This window comes from Squalius cephalus, assembly GCF_949319135.1.
Source record: "Squalius cephalus genome assembly, chromosome: 3".
Taxonomy (NCBI): Eukaryota; Metazoa; Chordata; class Actinopteri; order Cypriniformes; family Leuciscidae; genus Squalius; species Squalius cephalus.
In genome coordinates, this window is record NC_137124.1 from 55,758,081 (window position 1) to 55,777,917 (window position 19,837).

At 37.5% G+C, this 19,837-nt stretch overlaps 2 protein-coding genes across 8 annotated transcripts in view; both read right to left on the reverse strand.

Annotated features, from left to right (window-relative positions):
* The window catches only part of usp47 (ubiquitin specific peptidase 47), a 34,159-nt gene extending 23,057 nt beyond the window's left edge, over positions 1-11,102 (reverse strand). For 4 of the 7 annotated variants that reach the window (XM_079865535.1, XM_079865534.1, XM_079865532.1 and 1 more), the window contains exons 1-2: positions 10,822-11,016; positions 889-948 (exon numbers count right to left, since the gene is read on the reverse strand). In XM_079865535.1, the coding sequence (XP_079721661.1) occupies positions 889-948; positions 10,822-10,866 (105 nt within the window). In that variant the 5' untranslated portion in view covers positions 10,867-11,016. Of the gene's footprint in view, positions 1-888; positions 949-10,821 lie in introns of all 7 variants that reach the window. The other 3 variants (XM_079865537.1, XM_079865533.1, XM_079865536.1) reach the window with 3 other exon arrangements.
* A 1,241-nt stretch (positions 11,103-12,343) lies between these two features.
* On the reverse strand, positions 12,344-15,089 carry clec3a (C-type lectin domain family 3, member A). Its single transcript, XM_079867630.1, has 3 exons — positions 14,913-15,089; positions 14,720-14,806; positions 12,344-12,829 (listed from the first exon to the last, which is right to left on the reverse strand). Exons 1-3 carry the CDS (start codon positions 15,022-15,024, stop codon positions 12,432-12,434), a joined length of 597 nt encoding a protein of 198 aa, XP_079723756.1. The 5' UTR covers positions 15,025-15,089; the 3' UTR covers positions 12,344-12,431.
* Positions 15,090-19,837: the final 4,748 nt, after the last annotated feature.

The following is a 19,837-nucleotide window of genomic DNA, read 5'->3' on the forward strand; positions in this document are numbered from 1 at the left end:
ATGACATTGTTTACAATCTATTTTACTGACATCTTTCCACGGCTGAGACACTGATTTAGCGATTACATGTGGCAAAACGAATTTCGATAAATTGTACTGTATCTTTCAACATACCTTCTGATGTTCATTCATGTTTATTTCATGCTAGTAAAGAGGAAGAGATGATTGGTTCTCTCGCGCTCCACTCTGCCGCTTTGCCTGAACTGAAGCAGCAACAGCAAACTGTCACGCCACATTAAAAGAGCGCCAAAATGCCATTTATTGTTTCAATTTTGTAATAAAATTGTCAAAATTTGAAAACTAATACTTAGCTTATTCATCTTTATTGGATAGGAAGCTCGCTACAAATAGTTTAGTGAAGTTTTGTTCACACAACTGAAAAAAGCATAGACTAAAAGATAGATTCTTAGGATTTAAGATTTGATTAAAATCGAGAAATCATAATTTTCAACCCAGCCCTAATTGGAATGTTGTTTCATGTTGACTTTAAACACTTAAAAGACAATGACATTTTTCACACTACATACTCAAATTCCCAGCTGCTTGCAAAAAAAAAAAAAACACACCTTGATCATATTATTATTATCTGGGTGAATCTCATGGAGGCTATCAACAAAATCTCCTGGGAATATTTCACTTCAAAATCAAAAGAAAATAATATCTCAATTTTGCATTAAACAAAAAGCACCAGCTTCATTTTTATTGGTATTTCTTTCATTTTGTTATTCACAATACAAGCTCAATTTCCCATCTGCCTGGAACAGTGTATTGCCCTCAGCTTCCCCTCAAACCAGCTGATTTTTTCCCTGACGTCTTCATTTGAGGGTTAGTGTCAAATGAATCACCATGCTGTAAACACACACACACATGCAACACACACACAACTACCTGTGAGAACCTCTTCTGCATCTCCTCAAAAATACTCTGCCTGCAACTCCAAAAAATACCCTGATGACAGAACAACAACAACACAGTGTTCAAGAGAAGCCAAGCCAGCCTCGGGCGCAAGGCCGAGCGTCACGACACGAGCGGCACTGATGTCTGATATCGGTTAAAGGTCAAAACACAGGGGAACAATGGAGATCTAGAGGAGAAAATGTGAAGATGCCACTGTAAAAGACACACAGATGTCAACACAAGCAGGGGCATTATCAGATTAGAGGGTATTTTTATCGGGGATAATATCGTTAGGTGCTGACATGAAACAGGTTGGCCTGTTCATTATGACAAGGTGCTCAGGCCTACAAGATCTTCATCCCAGTGAAGAAAAGGCCTTTCACTGAAGTACAGATAGATGATGCAAATTAAATATTTATGATATATTCAATATTTTCTTGTTGATATACGATTTTTAACCAATACTGATAATATCAAAAAAATATTTTCTGTGCAAATGTGTTCTGAAAAAAACTTGCGTTGTCAAGTTTTGTTTTGAATTTTTTTTAATTCAATCCTATGGAAGTGAGATTGCCAGAGAACTGGAAAAAGCTCCTAGAGCGGCCGAGATAATCAAAACGTTACGCAGTTCTTGCCTTTATGTAAATATCAAGAGAAAAACATGGGCGCCAGCTAGGGTTGTGCCGAAAGACGACAGTATATCGTGTAATGACGATAGTCAGAGATATCGCCGATGGCTGATGCCTTTGAGGTTATCAAGATGTTAATTTGCTCGTTTATCCATGAATGTATTCAATTATTATTATCAGGCTAGTATTATTATTAAATTATTAGGATCTATAATTAATTTGCCTTTCCCAATTTCATGACGACATCACCGACATGCGCGTAGGATTGAGGAATGAAATAAAAATGTTTTTCAAACAGATGTTATTCACAAATTGTCAAGAGTGCATCATATAGAGTTGTTGTTTAAGCCTAGGCAAAAACAGCATTGTTGTTCATCAGCATTTTGTTTTGTTTCCATAGCACATTAACAAACCAATTTAATGTAATTTAATAACAATACACATACAAATTATAATTATTAATAATAATATTACTAAAATTATATAGGCCTAATAGCAGTCTTTAGGTCCGAACACAGCACAATAATCAGTCAAGGAAAATCAAAAGCAGCTTTAAACAGACTTAAAAAAAAAATTTTTTTTTAAATGTTTAACAAGAAATATTGATTATTCCAATTTTTTTCACTGTCATTAACATGGTCCACAAGAGAAATATTAAAGGGGTGGTATAATGCCCTTTTCACAAGATGTAAAATAAATCTCTGATGTCCCCAGAGTGTGTATGTGAAGTTTTAGCTCAAAATACCCCACAGATATTTTTATATAGCATGTTAAAATTGTCACTTTTTGAGGGTGAGCAAAAACACACCGTTTTGTGTCTGTCCCTTTAAATGCAAATGAGCTGCTGTTCCCGGCACAGAGGGCGGAGCTTCAACAGCTTGCACTCACACACACATGCACTGGAAATTTCAAAAACTTTTAGCCTTTTATGTTCATTCATCAAACCGGATTCAGACAATGATGGAGAGACTCGAGAAGAAGTGACAACATGTAGAAGCAACAGGACATTTCTGAATGGTTAGTTGATGAATTTATGTAGCTTATGTGTAGTAATCTTCTAGTCATTGATTAGCATATTCTGTCATGATAATCTATAAATCGTGTTCCCGGGGGCGGAGTTTATGTAAATTTTAGGGTTACTGAAGTCACTAACCCAGGATGAATGTCGTGTAGTCCCTAAAAGCCGTTTGTTGTAGTCCTTAAAAAGCAATTTCTTTAAAAGCAAATATCTCCCTTTGCTTTGAACTTTGAGCATTGTAACTTTGCAGATGTTGTTTATGCTCAAACAGCAGCATTACACACTAACTAAAGTTAGAAAAGTGAAATCATAATCAAACACCCCTTTAAGCCAATGAATTAGGATAGTTGATATACCATTATCATCGAGGTAATTGTTCTCGTAGTGTCTGAGAGAATGAATGTGCCATGCAGAGTCAGATGCCAGAAAGCTTGGTCAGTTTTTACTTTCACTTTCGGTGAATAATTGACTGTAGTTTGAGACGAGAATCCTACACCAGCATAATTCTCGTGCAAAGTTTGCAAATTGCATGCGAGATATCCACGGGCTCGCCTTTTGGGTGAAATATTTCTATGCAACGTGATATTTTTCTTCATCGCAAAACTCCATCTTTGCTCGCAAAATGATAAAAGATTCAAATTTGCCGTGACAAAACGAAGGAAATAATTGAATACATAAATAAACAAGTATATCTATGGAAAATTAATGATCAAATAAACTATTGCAACTCCCCACACGCAACAATATTGTGAATCTGTAATCTCACAGGCTGACGATAGGACATGACACTAGTGCAAGCCAATCGCTGTGAGGTTCAGGTAGTGACATTTGTCTTGAGCGTATAAAAATATGCAGGTTGTGCCGGAGTGTATGCTGGATTGTTTCAACTAGAGATGCACCGATTACAGTTTTCTAGGCCGATTCCGATTTCCGATTTTTCATTGAGTTTGACCTGCCGATACCGATTTTAGCCGATTCCGATTTAATTTTTTTCTAATCACTTTACAGCACACACAAATATTTATTTTCGATCTTTACTTTAACCCTTTCAAGTTTAAAATATTCTAACTGACACCCCCACCCCCAGAGTGAGTTTTTTCAAGGCGAACGTTCCCTTTAATGTTTCCATGGCGACGCGTCACGCGATACACCGCAGCCACAATAATACTGTATGACAGATGTGTCGCTTTTATTTCGCTTTTCCTTTTTTTATTCAAAATATTCGCAAACTTACTTACCATGTCATCAACTAGCCTATCTGATATTCCGATTCTCAAATAACATTACGTGTAAGTGAGTGTGTTTGGTCGTTAAAAACCGGCGCCGCAATGTTGTCCTGTGACTGTCAGTCGGATTTACAGCACGTGAATTCATCAGTTTCTCCCGAAATAAATGCAAGAAAGTGGCCGGTGAACTGAGAAGAATAGAGTAAACTTTATAGTTACTTCCACTATGTTTGTCTGATATGAATAACACATGTCGGAAAATTATATTTGAATAGATTGTTATTGCTGCTTCCACAGACATTAGTGTGTATTTTACAAACTCCTAATGTATTGTTTTAATCGTGTTTATGTGTATTTAAATATCTGAAACCTAAAATAAACATTATGAGGCTGAAAACACTGCTTGTGATATATGACAGCGCTGAACGCGTCCGACTCTGGCTCAGCGCCAGCCAACGCGCGAAAGCACAGTTTGAATCTGGCAGTTATGCGACGTCACTGAACATTCTAAATGTGGCACTGTACTCTCAGGGGCACAGAAATAAAATCCCATATATGAGACCATACAGCTCAAAAGGTTAATCATGCGGCGCCCGAGTGCATTTGACCGGCATACAATCGACATATGTCAGACTGACCGGCCGGTCGCCGGTCATGGCCGATCACGTGAAAATCGGCCAATTCCGGTCACCAGCCGATCAATCGGTGCATCTCTAGTTTCAACTCATATTGTTTACACATCTGATGCAAAATGATGTCAAAATGCCCATCTCAGCGAGTTTCCTAGTAAACACAGTCGCTTATCAGTGTAGTGAACATAACTGAAAAAGAAAACTGATGCATATCATTATATCGGATCTGTGCATTAGCTCTTAAAGTGACAGTAGCCTAATATTCCTGCTGCCGTCTGTCATCAACGTTAATCAAGCAACAAAAGACAAAGAGAAAATCACTTTTGTAGCTTTATCAAAGATTAAATATTTATACAGTGAAATCTATGCAGTGTTTGTACCTAAATACTGTTAGACTTACCTGAAAAACAAAGCACTATTTATTTAATTTGTATCTCTTTTCTTTTGTATTTATCTATGCTTGTAATTTGTTTATTGCATATTTCAAATCGCAACATATATCGTAGAAAACCAAAACATCACAGTTTTTTTCCAATATCATGTAGCCCTAACATGCCTACTGCAAGCCACTGGAATTAAGCGGCCAGGCTGATCAACATTTCCAGGCGTAGGTTCCCAGGTTGGATGCAATCCTACTTTTATTCAGCAAGCGTAAGTGTGCTCATGTTCTAGTCCCGTGGGGGTGTGATAAAAACGATAAGCTTGTGGTGTGATGTGGGTGACATTAATACCTGGACTGAACAAAGATTCACACCTGCCACACAGACGCCAGCTGATGGAAAGAGTGTGTGTGTGTGTGTGTGTGTGTGTGTGTGTGTGTGTGTGTGTGTGGTGGTGGGGCGGGGGGGGGGGGGGGGGTCTGGGGTCTCAGATTCTGCTTCGCATTCCCAGACCCTTGGAACACTATAGCCCCTTTCACACAAAGATTCCGGAAAATACACGGATAAAGTGACCCGGGTTCGTTTGATTTTGGTTCATTCACACTGCCAGTGATTTTCCGGAATCAGAGAGTGCGTTCATACACAACCCGTAAAAATCCCGTAAAGACACGTGACATCGATGTGACTTTAATGTCTCAGCAGCGTCTTAAAGGGGGGGTGAAACACTCAGTTTCAGTCAATCTCATGTTAATCTTGAGTACCTATAGAGTAGTATTGCATCCTTCATATCTCCAAAAAGTCTTTAGTTTTATTATATTTATAAAAGAAAGATAGGCTGTTCCGAGTCTTTCCGGAAAAAAACCAGCGGCTGGAGGTGTGCCTTGTGGGCGGAGCGAAAGAATCACGAATGTTGTTTACTTGCTGTGCTTAGGCGATAGCTAACAAAACACAGACATTTGAAGCAGTTTTACTCACCGCCTGCACGGCCGTGAACCTTTATCGTTGGGACTGCTCCATCCTTAAGCATTAGAAGATCTGCAAATCCGGCGTCGAACTGGGCAGCGCAGCCGATGACTTCCCTAAAGCCGAGCACAGCGCTTTGCTGGGCGTACTGCTTTCGCTCTCTCGCTCTGGTCTACGGGTGCATGCGCGCCCTTCCGGGAGAAGTGCCCTTAGGACCCGTATAAGGAAATTCCGCCCCATCTGACGTCACACATGCCCATACTCGAAAAAAACTTTCCGAAACTTGTGACAAACCGGAAGGAGTATTTTTGGCACAGAAATACTCCAAACGTACAACTTAATTTTTGAAACTTTGTCCATGTTTAGCATGGGAATCCAACTCTTTAACAGTGTAAAAAACTCAGTATGCATGAAATAGCATTTCACCCCCCCTTTAAGTTTGCTTATGAGCTGCGATTTCTCTCTCGAGAATTTTTTTCTCTGATTCGATCATAAACTTGCACATTAAGTACCGTTTCACAGCTGGCGAACGATCCCGGCTTCAGCGTCATCACTACGACGCGGCATTATTACGGCTTTTGTTCACACAGCGCGCGTTCCGGGATGAACACGGCAATGTTACTAGGTCCCCCAACCCGGCATCGATGCCGGCATCAATCCCGGGTCGTGTTTGCGTTCACACAGAAGGCGTTCTGGCAATTTGCCGGCAATTTCCCAGGTTCAAAGCGCTGTGTGAAAGGGGCTTATCAGAGCGCCTGAATCAAAGACCCAAATCAAACGCCTGATTGTTATTCAGGGAACTTCTATGTATTGTTTGTATGGTTTACTTTTAAGACAAAGAGAAAGTCACCCAGCCTGCTTTTAGTCTACATCAGGGTGTCAACCTCGGTTCCTGGAGGGCCACAGCCCTGCAGAGTTCCGCTTCAACCCTAATTAAACAAGTCCTTCAGGCTTATTTGAAACCACAGGTATGTGTGTTGGAGCAGGGTCGGAACTGAACTCTGTAGGGCTGTGTTTGAATATATACCCTCGTTCACTATTCCCTACATTACTCCACTAATATACTATGGAAACGAGTGAGTGAATTCGGACACCGGAAGGGCTGCCGCTTTTGCATAGTTTGTGCTTGTCGTTTAATAATCCTTTGAAATTTAGCAAACTGGCAGCTCTAGTAGTAAGATGAAAATATAAATGTAAGTAAAAAAGAATTTATACCATATTACGCTGTAGCCATAAGGGACCAGTGGTTTGGAAAATGGATGGATGGATGATTCAGCAGCAGGCGCCATCCTGCGAGACGCAGGAATTCATTCGGCACGACCGTCACAGTGCATTATGGGTATTATTCTCTAACCGTTGAGTGTACGTCGGCTGTACTCTCGTTATTGCGGTGCATTGTGGGATTAAATTAGTGCACTTGGTAACGACCACTATGGTTTCGGACACCACTACTACAAATGACTGTCCCTAAAAAAATAGTGCAATATTTAAGGGTAGAGGGGGCGGTTTGGGACACAGCCTTGGACTGTGGCCACCCAGGAACTGAGTTTGACACCCTTGTTCTACATGGTAATGCTGTACAAAACAGTGACAATGAATTAGCAAAACTTGTTGTTTTTCTTTTGCAATGCTTTCTTTTTCTTTGGCAATTCTTTCTTTTTCTTTTTCAATACTTTATTGTTTTGCAAATATATGTGGCATGGATTTGACTCCATAGTTGTGTGCTTCAACACCTTAACATGGTAAAAAAAAAAAAAAATCACTTATGCTCAGTTGCCTTATTAATTATGAATGAAATCACTCAGATTCAAATACATTACTAAACTTACCAACCTTTCCAATAAAACAGACCTATGGGATATGTACTTATAAAAAAAGCTATAGTGAGGTCTTGTATGAAAATGTTCCTCACTCTACTGGGCATGAGTCGCACTAAAGCCTTCTGTCAAACGGCTTAATCACTTTTAGCAGGTGGTCCTTTAAAACCCCCAAACACGCTTCATAATAGGGGCTCCGCATTGGCTGATTTTGACCAAAAAGAAACTACACTTCAAAAGCTATTGTAAAACTATGTTTTCACTTCCTTTTCACTAGAATGCCAAGCATTCCTCCTTTATCTAAAGCTGGTAGATGCTTTTGGGCCAACAGAGGCAGAGTTGCTGGAGATTGTGGGATGGTATGTGCAGAGAGTCTGAAGAAAGAACGTTAATCTGAAATAATGGCTACAGCGCATCATTAGGGGAACACCCGCTGACACTGGACGGTCTTGATGACTGAGAGCCCATCCAGAGCAGATTAAAACCAGTCAATTTGATAATGAAGTCAAGAGAGCTCAGCATCACTGGCCTGCACTTCTGGGCCTCAGCAACTGCAGCCACAAACTATTGTGCGCTTCAGGCTCAAGAATAACATCGGGGAATTGGCATCGGTGCCACCAGCACCTGATATGATAATAATATGTTTTGTCCCTTGGAAAGCACATTTGACAGCAGCTGGAGTTGATCGTGAGCTTGAGTTGGGATGCAAATTTATTTTCCATTAACAAAAACAGTAACATCTGTGAAAATTGTGAAACCATCATGTTACTGACTGAGTTAGGACTCTATTCTTATTCAGATTTACCATTGGTCTTACAGAGTACATTTGTAGATCATGATATCCACGGCATGGCACTTCATTACCGTGGTAAAAAGTAACTAGGCCTATATAGTTTCTATGGTTTTGGTTATGAAAAACAGAAGCCTAAACACATTTAGTATAAATACAAATGCACAATATTCTGCTGTAGTGTAATAACAAAAAATACTGTATTTATATTCCATTATTCATTTAATACGTCTATATTAATAATAGCCTATAACAACATTTGATTTGAATATCCCACAATAACACCATAGTTACAGTTAGTGTAATCCATTGTAAATGTTGGTGATTTGTGGATTGAAAAGCCTTCTAACTGGATCAATTTCTCCTGTTTCCCACATCAGTATTGTTGAGAATGTTGTTTCATCTGGCTTTAAACTATTTAAAACTAATCACCTATATAGAGACCTTGAGGTTTGTATCAGAGAACAAGCTGTTCTGGTTCATAGAGTAGCACTGTTTCAGTTTCTCATACGCAACAGAATCGCATATCTGGCAAATTAGTAGTGGTACTTTAGTAGTGACACTAAAGATTAAAATATAACTATAACTTTTAATGCTGACAAATCAATGATTTTCAGCAGGTGTTGTCATCAGAGCAACCATAACCCAGAGAAAGAGTGTGGGAGTGTCGCATCCCGCTATAAAAGAGACAGATTCATGTGGTAATTGGCGCTGAGCCAGTGAAGGTCATGTTAATCCTGCAGACAAATTTATACGATCAAATAGGATCAAACTGACTCATTCATTTCAGGCTTAAGTCCAATGACTATTTTGCTGTTACATGTTCCTGCTCTAAATTTAGTCTGAATCCCCGATGCACTGGATTTCTAAACAGTGGATTTAATCACCAACAATGACAACCATGTAAACAGCCAAAACAAAGACACTGATAAAGGATCGTATTCTGTCAAAGTGTGTATATTATCAGACAGTGTTGTTGTTTTTTTGTATAAATTATTTAGTGAAGCAACCTGGGGAACTAAAAATACATACCAAAAAGAACTGCTTTTATTATGGGTTGGCCAATATAGCAACCGATAATTGGCAAATTTGGCCAATTATCGGTATTGGCTGATACGTTTTTCTGTTCAGCCAAACCAGGACTTTATTTTTTATTTTTTACAGATTACAGAATCAGAAGGTTGCTATCTAATTATAATTTTATAATTTTTTGACGTTTTTGTAAAAAAAAATCTAGTTTCCAGTTATTTCTAATTGTGTTAAATGTGTTATTTACTATCTTTAAATTAAAAACTGTGATATCATACATGTCAGCGTACGATGTCCTAAATATAGAAACGATTTTTCTTCGTACAGAGAAAACGGTTTGTCACCGTTTTCACAAATTCACGTTTTTGTAGTTTACACGGAGACGATAACAGTACCATTTTTTAAAACCGTACACTTTGAAACCCGTTTTGAAAAGTTTGCGTTTTAAGTGTAAATTAACGACCAAAACGCATATAAAGTTACATTTTTGGTTGAAAATGGTGTTACGTAAACGGCCCCCAAGATATCGGCCATCAAATCACTCAACGACTAGCTTTTACTATCTTGATTTTTGGACATATTCTGATATTCTTTGAAGTAACATGGAGTATAAGTATAATATATAAGAACCATGGTACTGCCATGAATTATGTTCATATATAACTTTTTGAGCCTTCCATAAATACAATTTGATTGATTGAATGAATATTCTGGACAGGTTGAATGATTTTCCCTTCAATAATATAACTTAATTAACTGCATGGATGTTTAAACCAAAAAGAGAAGACTTGTTGATCAATAAGCATAAAGAACGAAAAATAAACATCCCATAGTTCATAGCAAATGCTAATAAATTCTGTATTTTGCTCTTTAGACATTGATAATATGAAAAAAAACTCGATTCCCATCTGATCTGACTCATGTCCGCAAATAAAGCAATGCAGATTCGATTTGAAACCGTATTTGATCTGAATCGGTTTTATTGGACAGGTAAATTCATATTATACAGTCTTTAAGCGATGGACATCACCTAAATCAGTCTGAATCATGTGCATGAATAAAGTGATGTGGATTAAATCACCCAGTCTAATCTGAGCGGCTAACAACATAAACTATGGCGCACACTTTAGCACCTCTGAAACTCACTTCAGCGGGACACTTGTGAAGAGTAAACAGTCGGACAGCACACATGACAACAGGTTATCTGGCCTATCAATCACACGAATCACCGGACTCAAGTAGTTAGAACGTATTTAATGTGTTGAAGGACTTGTTGACTGATAGTTAGCTGAGCTGCTGCTAACACTCTCCTGCTAGCAGCTGAACTGATCCTGACACGCACTTTCCTGTCTCTCCCTGCCTTCATTTAAACGCGAATCTCTGGCCCACAGTGCGGTTTATACAGACTTCTCTGTTGTATTTTGATGGATCATCTCTCACCTCTTTGGGCACAAGCTGCTTTTCTTCGCTGGGCACCATTTCCATCTGATCCTCCAGCCGCGGTCCGCTGTCAACAGGAGCTCTGCGAGTCGCTTCGGGACTCCATTCTGAGCGTGCTAGGCAAAACAAGTCGATATCGAAGAAACAACTTTTAGGCTAAATAGCTCGTAATCCAGCTTAATCGGTGTTACTTTCTTACTGCTTGGACTGTAAGCAAAAACAGCAATCAATGGAGGAAAAATGGCCGCCACGCACTTTCGCGAGACTTCACATCAATCTGCGTCACTTCCGACAACACACACTCTCTGTTTGCCTGTGTTCTACATTATTAAACAGCTGAAAGTGTGAAGTGGCAGTTAGGAAAATTAAATTATTGTGATGAAATGTGAGACCATGCCTTATATTTATGAAATACAAAGCTTGTCAACACTTTAACCTTTCGATTAAAGTCTGCTTTCATTATATAACTGACCTTTGCCTTCAATTATATGCAATGTGGTGGTTTATTGTGTTCACTTCTTTCCCAACATTGGAATTTTTGTTTGGACTGGAATACAGAATTCACACACAAAAAAATAAGTATTGGAACATTTTATTACAAATAATATTAATCTTATGTCTTTAAGTGCTAATAAATCGTATTTTGCAATCTCTAGTCATTATTTAGGCCTGTTAAAAGTTTCTCATTTTCTATTATCTATTTATACTTTCAAAAAGTGTAAACACGTCTTTCACAACTTTCTTCTGACAACTGTCTCTGTCTCTTGTGTTCTTTCGGATGAATTTCTGCATTTCTGAAAAAGCTTTTCTCTCTTGAAGATCAAAGAGATCAAATTCTAATTTCTTGAGTTTTCTGGAGATTTTTTTTTTTTTTTTTTACATATCTATAGTTTCTAGTTCTTCAAGTTTAATTTAAGAAAATGAGAAATGTTGAAAATAAATGCTGAAATAAAATAAATTTTTTTTTATATATATTCTTTTATTTAATTTAACATTTATTTTTCTGTAATGAAAAGTGATGTTTTCAGTTAATATTAAACCTATATATATATATATATATATACAGTATATATAGCATTTTTTTTTCCTTTTACATTTCACAGCTGAACTTCAATAGAATATACAAATACCAGATATTTTCAATATAATACATATAGAAACTATCTAGTATCTGTATATTCATATGTAGGCCTATATATATATTGAATATACTGTTAAAGACTTAAAATTTTGGGACAAGATTTTCCTAGACCAGTTAAATCCTCTAATGTTAATCTGTTTTTATTATTTTCATTTTTACTGAATTTTATTTCCCTATAACATTAATCTGAATTCATTATGTTTTGCATTGTTGGAATGTCCCCTCTCTTGTAGGCCTGCTGTAAATTATTTTCAACGTAAATCATGTTAAAATGTTTGACATGGAAAAACTGTTTTGCTGCCTTGAAAAGCAATCACTGTCAACCACATTAAGTGTTTAGTTCTCCACATTTACAGCGAATAAAGAGGGCACATCATATTACCACTGACTGTTTCATTTTTAATGAGCATCTTCAATAACAGGCTGTCTGTATCTTTAACAACCATCGTCAAGGCGTGTGAGACGCACATCATGGAATCAGGTATTCACAGATGTATTTCTTCTGGCTGCGACAGACCTCGTCGTGCCACTTTCCCTGAGCGGCCAGCGAGAGAGTAACACAGCTCTCTCTCTTCCCCCCGCTGGGCTCTCTCTTGGACCGGTCCCAGTGGAAGAAGGAGACGGGCAGGCTGTTCACGTCCACATACTGGCCTTCCTTCACTATGTCTGTGATGCCGATCCAGAAATCTTTGGATCCGGGCGAGCTGCGCTTGGCGTAGTCTCTGAGTTGGTCGTTTTCGCTCATGTCTCGAGGAATGGCCAGGGTTCCTCCCTGAGCGATGCAGTCCTCGTTGGCCTCGTGATAGTGCTTGACCTGCTCAGAAACCAGGTAACACTTTCTGTGGGCCTTGACGCCACGCAGGCAAACTGAAAAGTATACAGAATGTAAACTACTGCAGATTTCAGTTTGTTTTTCACATGCATCATGAAGCACTTTTACTGTTATTATATTATTAGAAAATTGGCAACACTTTACAATAAGGTTCATAAGTTAACAACCAACATGAACTAAGAATGAACAATTCTTCTTCAGCATTTATTAATCTTAGTTAATTAATATTAATTTCAATATTTACTCATTAAAATCGAAGGTTGTATTTGTTAACACTGTGAACTTACATGAACTAACAATGAACAGCTGTGTTTTTATTAACAAAGATTAATACTGTAACAAATGTCTTGCTCATTGTTAGTTCATGTAATGTTAACTAATGGACCTTATTGTAAAGTGTTACCAGAAAATCACCTTTATTCCCATCATGATTGCTAAAGGTACTAAAAAACTTGGCAAAGACAAAGCGAACACTAGCATGCCAGCTAACAAGCCCTTGCATTGTTCATTCTTTTGACAGTTATTACATACACATCTGTCAAACACCATTTTAGTCCCTCATAACGTTCATTGGGAAACACATTAGGCCTCAATCTCATAAATAAATCTATTATAAATATGTACACTATCGTCCGAAAGTTTGGGGTTGGTAAGATTTTTTTTTTTAAATGTAAAGAAGTCTCTTGAAGGCTTCCTTTATTCAATCAAAATACAGTAAAAACAGTAATATTATAAAATATTATTTTTGAATATATTTTGAAATGTAATTTCTAATTTCTGTTTTTCAGCATCATTAGTGTCACATGATCCTTCAGAAACCATTCTAACATGTTGAGTTTGTTGCTAAAGGAACACTTCTGATTATTATTATCAATCTTGAAAACAGCTTAATATTTCTGTGGAGACCTTGATACATTTTTTTCAGGATTCTTTTGTTCAAAAGAACAGCATTTATTTGAAATATAATATTTTTAAACACTTTTGATTTAATGCGTCCTTGCTGGATGAAAAAAAAAAAAAATTTTTACTCTAATCTTTTGAATGGCATATAATATGTAAATTAATTGTCTACACCAAGTTATGAAATGTTCAGTCAGCTTCATTTAAAGATCAACCTGAGGTTCCACCAAAATAGGCATTATTACCAGTATTATTACAACTATAAATCTGTAGTATCTTCACAGTCATCACCGCTGTCTTTAATATACAAAAGAAAGACATGTAAAGATGATCTGAAAGCACACTGTTCGAAAGATATACAATATGAATACATTCCAAATTTACAGTAATAACTGTAGTGACTATAGTGAGAACTAGGGTTACCGACCACGGTAAATTTTTTTAAGGGTCTGTCATATTCTTGGATGAATCCCAATCCCAGATTTCTCCCTGAGAGACATGTTGCTGTCCTCATCAGGTAAACTGCAGGGAGTTTACATCACTGGATAGTTTCCCTCCATCATTTACAGTCATAAACCTTAAGTACACTTTAGCATACTTTTAAAAAGAGTAATAATGCTCTACTTTAAGGAATAGTTCACTTAAAAATAAAAATTCTGTCATCATTTGCTCACCCTCAAGTTGTTTCAAACCTGTATACATTTATTCATTCTGCTGAACACAAAGAAAGATATTTTGAATAATGTCGGTAACCAAACAGTTGATGGACCCCATTTTATTTTTTTCCTACTATGGAAGTCAATGGGGTCCAACTTTCTGGTTATGACGACGAAACGAATTGTTTCAATTATCAATTATTCCTTACTTGGTAAAGTGGACTAAAGTAAAGTGTAACCAACTTCTGATGTCATATCTCTCATTTATTAACATGGGCGGTGTAATAACATGCACTGCTGATGCTTGTGGTGTGAAACAATAAGCATGGAGGGCTTTTTAAATGAACTTAAGCGTGTTTTACTGTTTACCTGTTTGCAGTGCCTGCATCTCTTTCAGAGAGTTGATTTCCAGCCATAGCTTGTCAATCTGTGTCCTCATGTCATCATCTTCTGAAGCTGTATCTCAACAGAAGAACGGCAGGTTAGATGAAGTTGCTGACTGCAGTTACTGTTATCTACAATGAGGATACACATATATATGTCCTAGTGACACAGAAGTTACCTCTCTGTTGAGCTGGAACTGCTTTCTTACTGCGAGAGGGATGTCCATGCCCGTAGTGGAGAACGCTGAAGCAGATCGCCAGAAGCAGAAGCCCAGATCGAGCCATGGTCATGGACGAGCCGTTTAAATCACTGGGAGAAATATGGACAAGTCTTACAGTTTTCTCCCTTTCACACTCTCACGCTATTGGCTGGACGTTGAGTGTTTGTGTGTGTACCTAAAAGGGAATTCAAATACCTTCAGTGCAGTCACAACAACCCTTCCCCTGTTTCCAGCCATTCAAAAATATTTGCTCGGAAAGCACACAGAATTTTTTTTGGGGGGGTCGTTTCCCCATTCATAACCCAACAAGAAAACTCATTCACTACCATGCATGTTATGTCATGGATTAAAGTTATGCTATTTTAAAGGCTCCTATAGGTTTAAGGTCAAAAAGCACTTTAATTTTCTTTTAATATACATTGCAGCATCACTTCATTTCCCACAGTCTGAAAACGGTTTGTTCGAAGATTCTCTCTAAACCCCGCCTTTCCGAGAGCTTCCTCTGCTCTGATTGGTCAGGGGGCCCAGTCTGTTGTGATTGGTCGACTGCTTACAACGCATGTCGGAGATGAAACGCTTATTGCCATATCTGAAGTTTAGCTCCGGATCTTCAGCACTTCCTAAACACAGTGATACGAACGGTAAAGATGGCGTCAGTTTTTCCATATCAATTCGAGTCCTCCTCCTTTTGAAGTGTAATCAAGATAGCAACATGTCAACAACACAAACCAAATACTTCAACCTGACCCTTGTTTGAGGGTAAAAGAAGACTTTGTTCGCAGGCAGCCAATTAAAACTACAGGCTGGCATTATGCAAATTTGTTACAGGTAGTGAGACTTCGTGAAGGAAGTGCACTTCGATTTTTAAAACTTGGCAGACATTTTACATTTGCAAAGAGCTTTATTACACACTGCATTAAAGGTGATAATTGAAAAGCATAGAAATCATATTTTAGTTGCAGTCCTTTGTAAATAAATTCCTTGCTTAGTTGATTATCTGTTGACCTGTTTGTTCTAAAGCAATGTGCAAAGTGATTTGTGAAGTCGATTATAATACACAGAATTTTTTTTATTATATTATTTAAATTTTATTATTGTTTACAAATAGCATTCATCGTCATTTGTTGTTTTGCAATGTTGTACATTTTCAATTTTCATATTCCATCTGAAAATTTTCAAATAAAATGTATGTATTTGTTTTTATTCATAAATGTTGATTAGATCAAACACAATTAGTTTATTTTAGCTAAAAAAAAAAGTTTCATTTGTTTTAACCAATGCTGATTAATCAATCAAAATTTAATTAAAAAAAAATGTATTTATTAAATAATTATAAAACAATTTAATATATAATTTACATGTTTTAATCACAAAGATATATTACACAATTATTAATTGATTGCATAACTTTCTTGTCTTCTCAAATCTCACGTCTTGAGGATATGAACAAGTTCACATTGCTGTTATTGGAGTTGCAGACAGAGGGTCTGTTGATCAGGGAAGTCCAGTTCAGAGCTCTGTGTTCTCGGCTAATTTTAGAGCGTGATGCTGTGAGATGAAGGGAGTGGAGAGACGAGTGCAAAAAAAGAGAGCAAACAGCCCAAAGGGAATATCTTTCACTGTGTGTCTTTGAAACCCATGACATCTGCCCTGAAGAGCGTTTAAAGGCTCCTTCTCTTTTTAAAAAGAATAATATTTTGACAGCCAAATTCGTGTTTTTATGTAAATAGAACGTAAATATAATTTCACCAGAATTGAGCTTTTTTCGAAGCCTTGATTGGTGTCATTCCTGAGCTCTGATCTGATGCTTGTAAAGTATTTTCAGTCAGTCAGGATTCCCACATCTTTAAACTCATGAATTTGGTTGAATCCGTGACTTATGATTGCATTCATTTCCAAAGCTTTTCCAAAATTCTGTGATGATTCCAAGTTTTCCCAGACTGGAACTCTTAAAGGGATAGTTCACACAAAAAGGAAATTTTTCTCATTAATTACTCACCGTCACGCCGTCACAAACCCGTAACGTCTTCATTCATCTTCGGAACACAAATGAAGATAATTTTGATGAAATCCGAGAGCTTTCTGATTCCTCAACGTTATGACCACTTTCAAGGCCCAGAAAGGCAGTAAAGACATTGTTAAAATAGTCCATGTGACGACAGTGGTTCAACCTTAATGTTGCGAAGCGACAAGAATACTTTTTGTGCGCAAAAAAACACCAAAACAACTTTATTAAACACTTTCTTCTCTTCCGTGTCAATCTCTGAAGCTGTTTTTACTGTAAAGTGATATAAAATTTCAATCTATTCCTCACACAAAAAAAAACAAATAAAAAAACAAACAAACATATAACTTCAGTTTTCAGACTTAAAATAGTGCACATACTTTTACGTACGCCACTTTTGTAATACTTGGTGTTTTTGTTTCCTTTTTGAAAGCTTTTAAATGTTCATTCTTTGTTGGGAGATAATCCAGAAGATATTTGCGACTATTTTTAAGATAAACCAATGGGAAACATTTTTATTATTCAGGCAAATATTTCCATTACCACAGTGGCAGTTAGAAAATCCACAGGAAAGGTCAAACACATTCTTATCATAGTCATATTTCAGTTTTCTGAATAGCAAAACCTTGCAAAGGCCACCAACTGTAATATTTTGAATTGAAAAGAGCAAAGTGAGTCTTTGTTAATTTCCTCGGTGCCATTTGTGAGAGTAACCCCTGGGGTTACTGAGAGAAAACAGTGAAACATTTGTGTCTGTCACGCTTCAGTCAGCGCTGACATTTCTCATTGCTGCAAAAAATCAGATGTGCCGTGTCAAATGTTATTTAGTTGATGCACGGAACAGCATTTTAATGGCATAAGCACCTGTGACAGCTTATGAGCCCTATTTTAACGATCTGAAACGCAAGTATCAAGCGCGAAACGTAAGTAACTTTGTGGGCGGATCTCTGGCGCTGTTGCTATTATACCGGAGGGATAAATGACTCTTGCGCCCGACGCAAATCTAAAATGGGTTGGTCTGAAGTAGCTTCATTATTCATAGGTGTGGTTTGGGCGTAACATGAAATAAACCAATCAGAGCATCATCTCACATTCCCTTTAAGAGCAGGCGCGCTTGTTCCATGGTGGATTGCTATTATAACGGCGGATTTGCCAGGAGCAGTTCACAACTGAGGAGACCGACATTCTCATCAGGGCCGTAAAACACAGAGAAGTGACATTGGGGATGGAGAAACCCACCCAAATTAGCTTAGGTTAAACAGGCGTATAATAATTTGGGTAAATGTGTAAGCTAGATTTATGCCTATTTTTTCACATCTTCATGGACACCACAATGATTTCCCTCATGTGGTAATATTTTTCCTTGTAATAATGTATGGTTTGCAAAAATGGCAACCGCTGCGTCTGTGTGTAGAGTAGAGAAGCAAAGTATACGTGCGTTGTGCACACACTACATTATGGCCAAGCATGCGCCCTTAAAATAGCATCTGAATAACGCGCCACTGACTTTAGACTAGGTTTTTCCTGGTCTGTGGCAGAATTGTTTTCTGAAGCTGCAAAATAGCACCAGGGAACGTTTGCGCCGGAACACGTCTCCTCTTTTCGCTGAACCGCCCCCGGGAGCGCAAGTTCAGTGTTTCTGCTGCAGGAGAAGGTGTGGCCTGCACTCAAGCCAGCAGAGATCCTGATTGGTCTGATCCTGATTAGTCTGGTCCTGATTGGTCTAATTTTGGTTCCACTGAAAAGGATCACCCAAAACACTCTCTGGAGGCCGAATGTGTGCCATTTGTTTGCTCTGTCTTGATTTCCTCTGTGATTGTATGCCTTTTGTGAAACTTGCTTTTGTTCGTTCGATTTTTAACTCTTAGGTTGTTTTGAAATACTTCGGCCTTCAGTTATATTGTGTAAATATTATTTGTAAATACCCAATTTATGGGAAGTAAGGAGTGTGACGCCATTTCTTTTGCATATGTTTATTCTATGTTTTGGGTTAAGGAGTTAGGGAAGTTGCGTTGTATTTTTCTTTTGATGCGTTTTTGTTTTTAGGGAATTTAGAGGGTACTACACTAGTTATTTTTGTTTATTATTTTGGCCTTGTCCACTCCTGAATTTAACCCTTTTGTTTGATTAAGAAATGTATCACTGTGTTTGAACATTATCTTTGTGAGTGAGCGCACATTCATTTATGTTGCGGCTGGCCAGAGACGGTCGTGACACACCAAATCGCACTCCACGGAATATGCTCTGCACAACATTTTATTCAGATTTCATGTGTTTGCAACCTATCACAATCTAACACAAAAGCACGTCTACTGACTAAAACTACACAGCAACAATATACTCTCGTGTGTCTTGAGCTAACACGTCAGAAATGTAGTGCTTTATCTTTAAGGCAGGTTTTTAAACATATCTCAAATAACTGTAACCCAAAATAATAACAGGAAAGATGCTGTCACATACAGTACGTCTGATTTCCATATAATGCACTCAGTCATGTACATTAAAGAAACAAGCAAAACACAACTTCATTTGTTTAGAAAGAGGGTAAATGGGTCATTATTATCAGTCATTTTTTTGCTCATGTGTAAGTCATTCCATCTCGCTTATTGTAAAGTAAAACACTATCAGACTGGCTGTTTATGTATATATTCTATATAAAGCCAACTAGTTTAATTATTAGAGAAGAGTTGAATAAAAACACTAATTTGTTGGGGGGAAATAGCGTAAACATAACAAAAATATAATACCACATGAGAACACAATCAAAGTTTTCATTTATGAGGTATATGTAGGCCAGAAAAGATTTAAATCATTTACTATGTTTGACATTAAAATGTCTATTCTCCATGAAATACAAAAAAAAGAAAAAAAGAAAAAG

Bases quoted from the DNA above. Each gene is read 5' to 3' on its own strand.
- clec3a (XM_079867630.1), bottom strand. From the start codon at position 15,024: ATGACCATGGCTCGATCTGGGCTTCTGCTTCTGGCGATCTGCTTCAGC. The intron at 14,807-14,912 runs GTAACTTCTGTG...GTTGAGATACAG, and splicing joins AGTTCCAGCTCAACAGAGAG to CTTCAGAAGATGATGACATG. The intron at 12,830-14,719 runs GTAAACAGTAAA...TATACTTTTCAG, and splicing joins GATGCAGGCACTGCAAACAG to TTTGCCTGCGTGGCGTCAAG.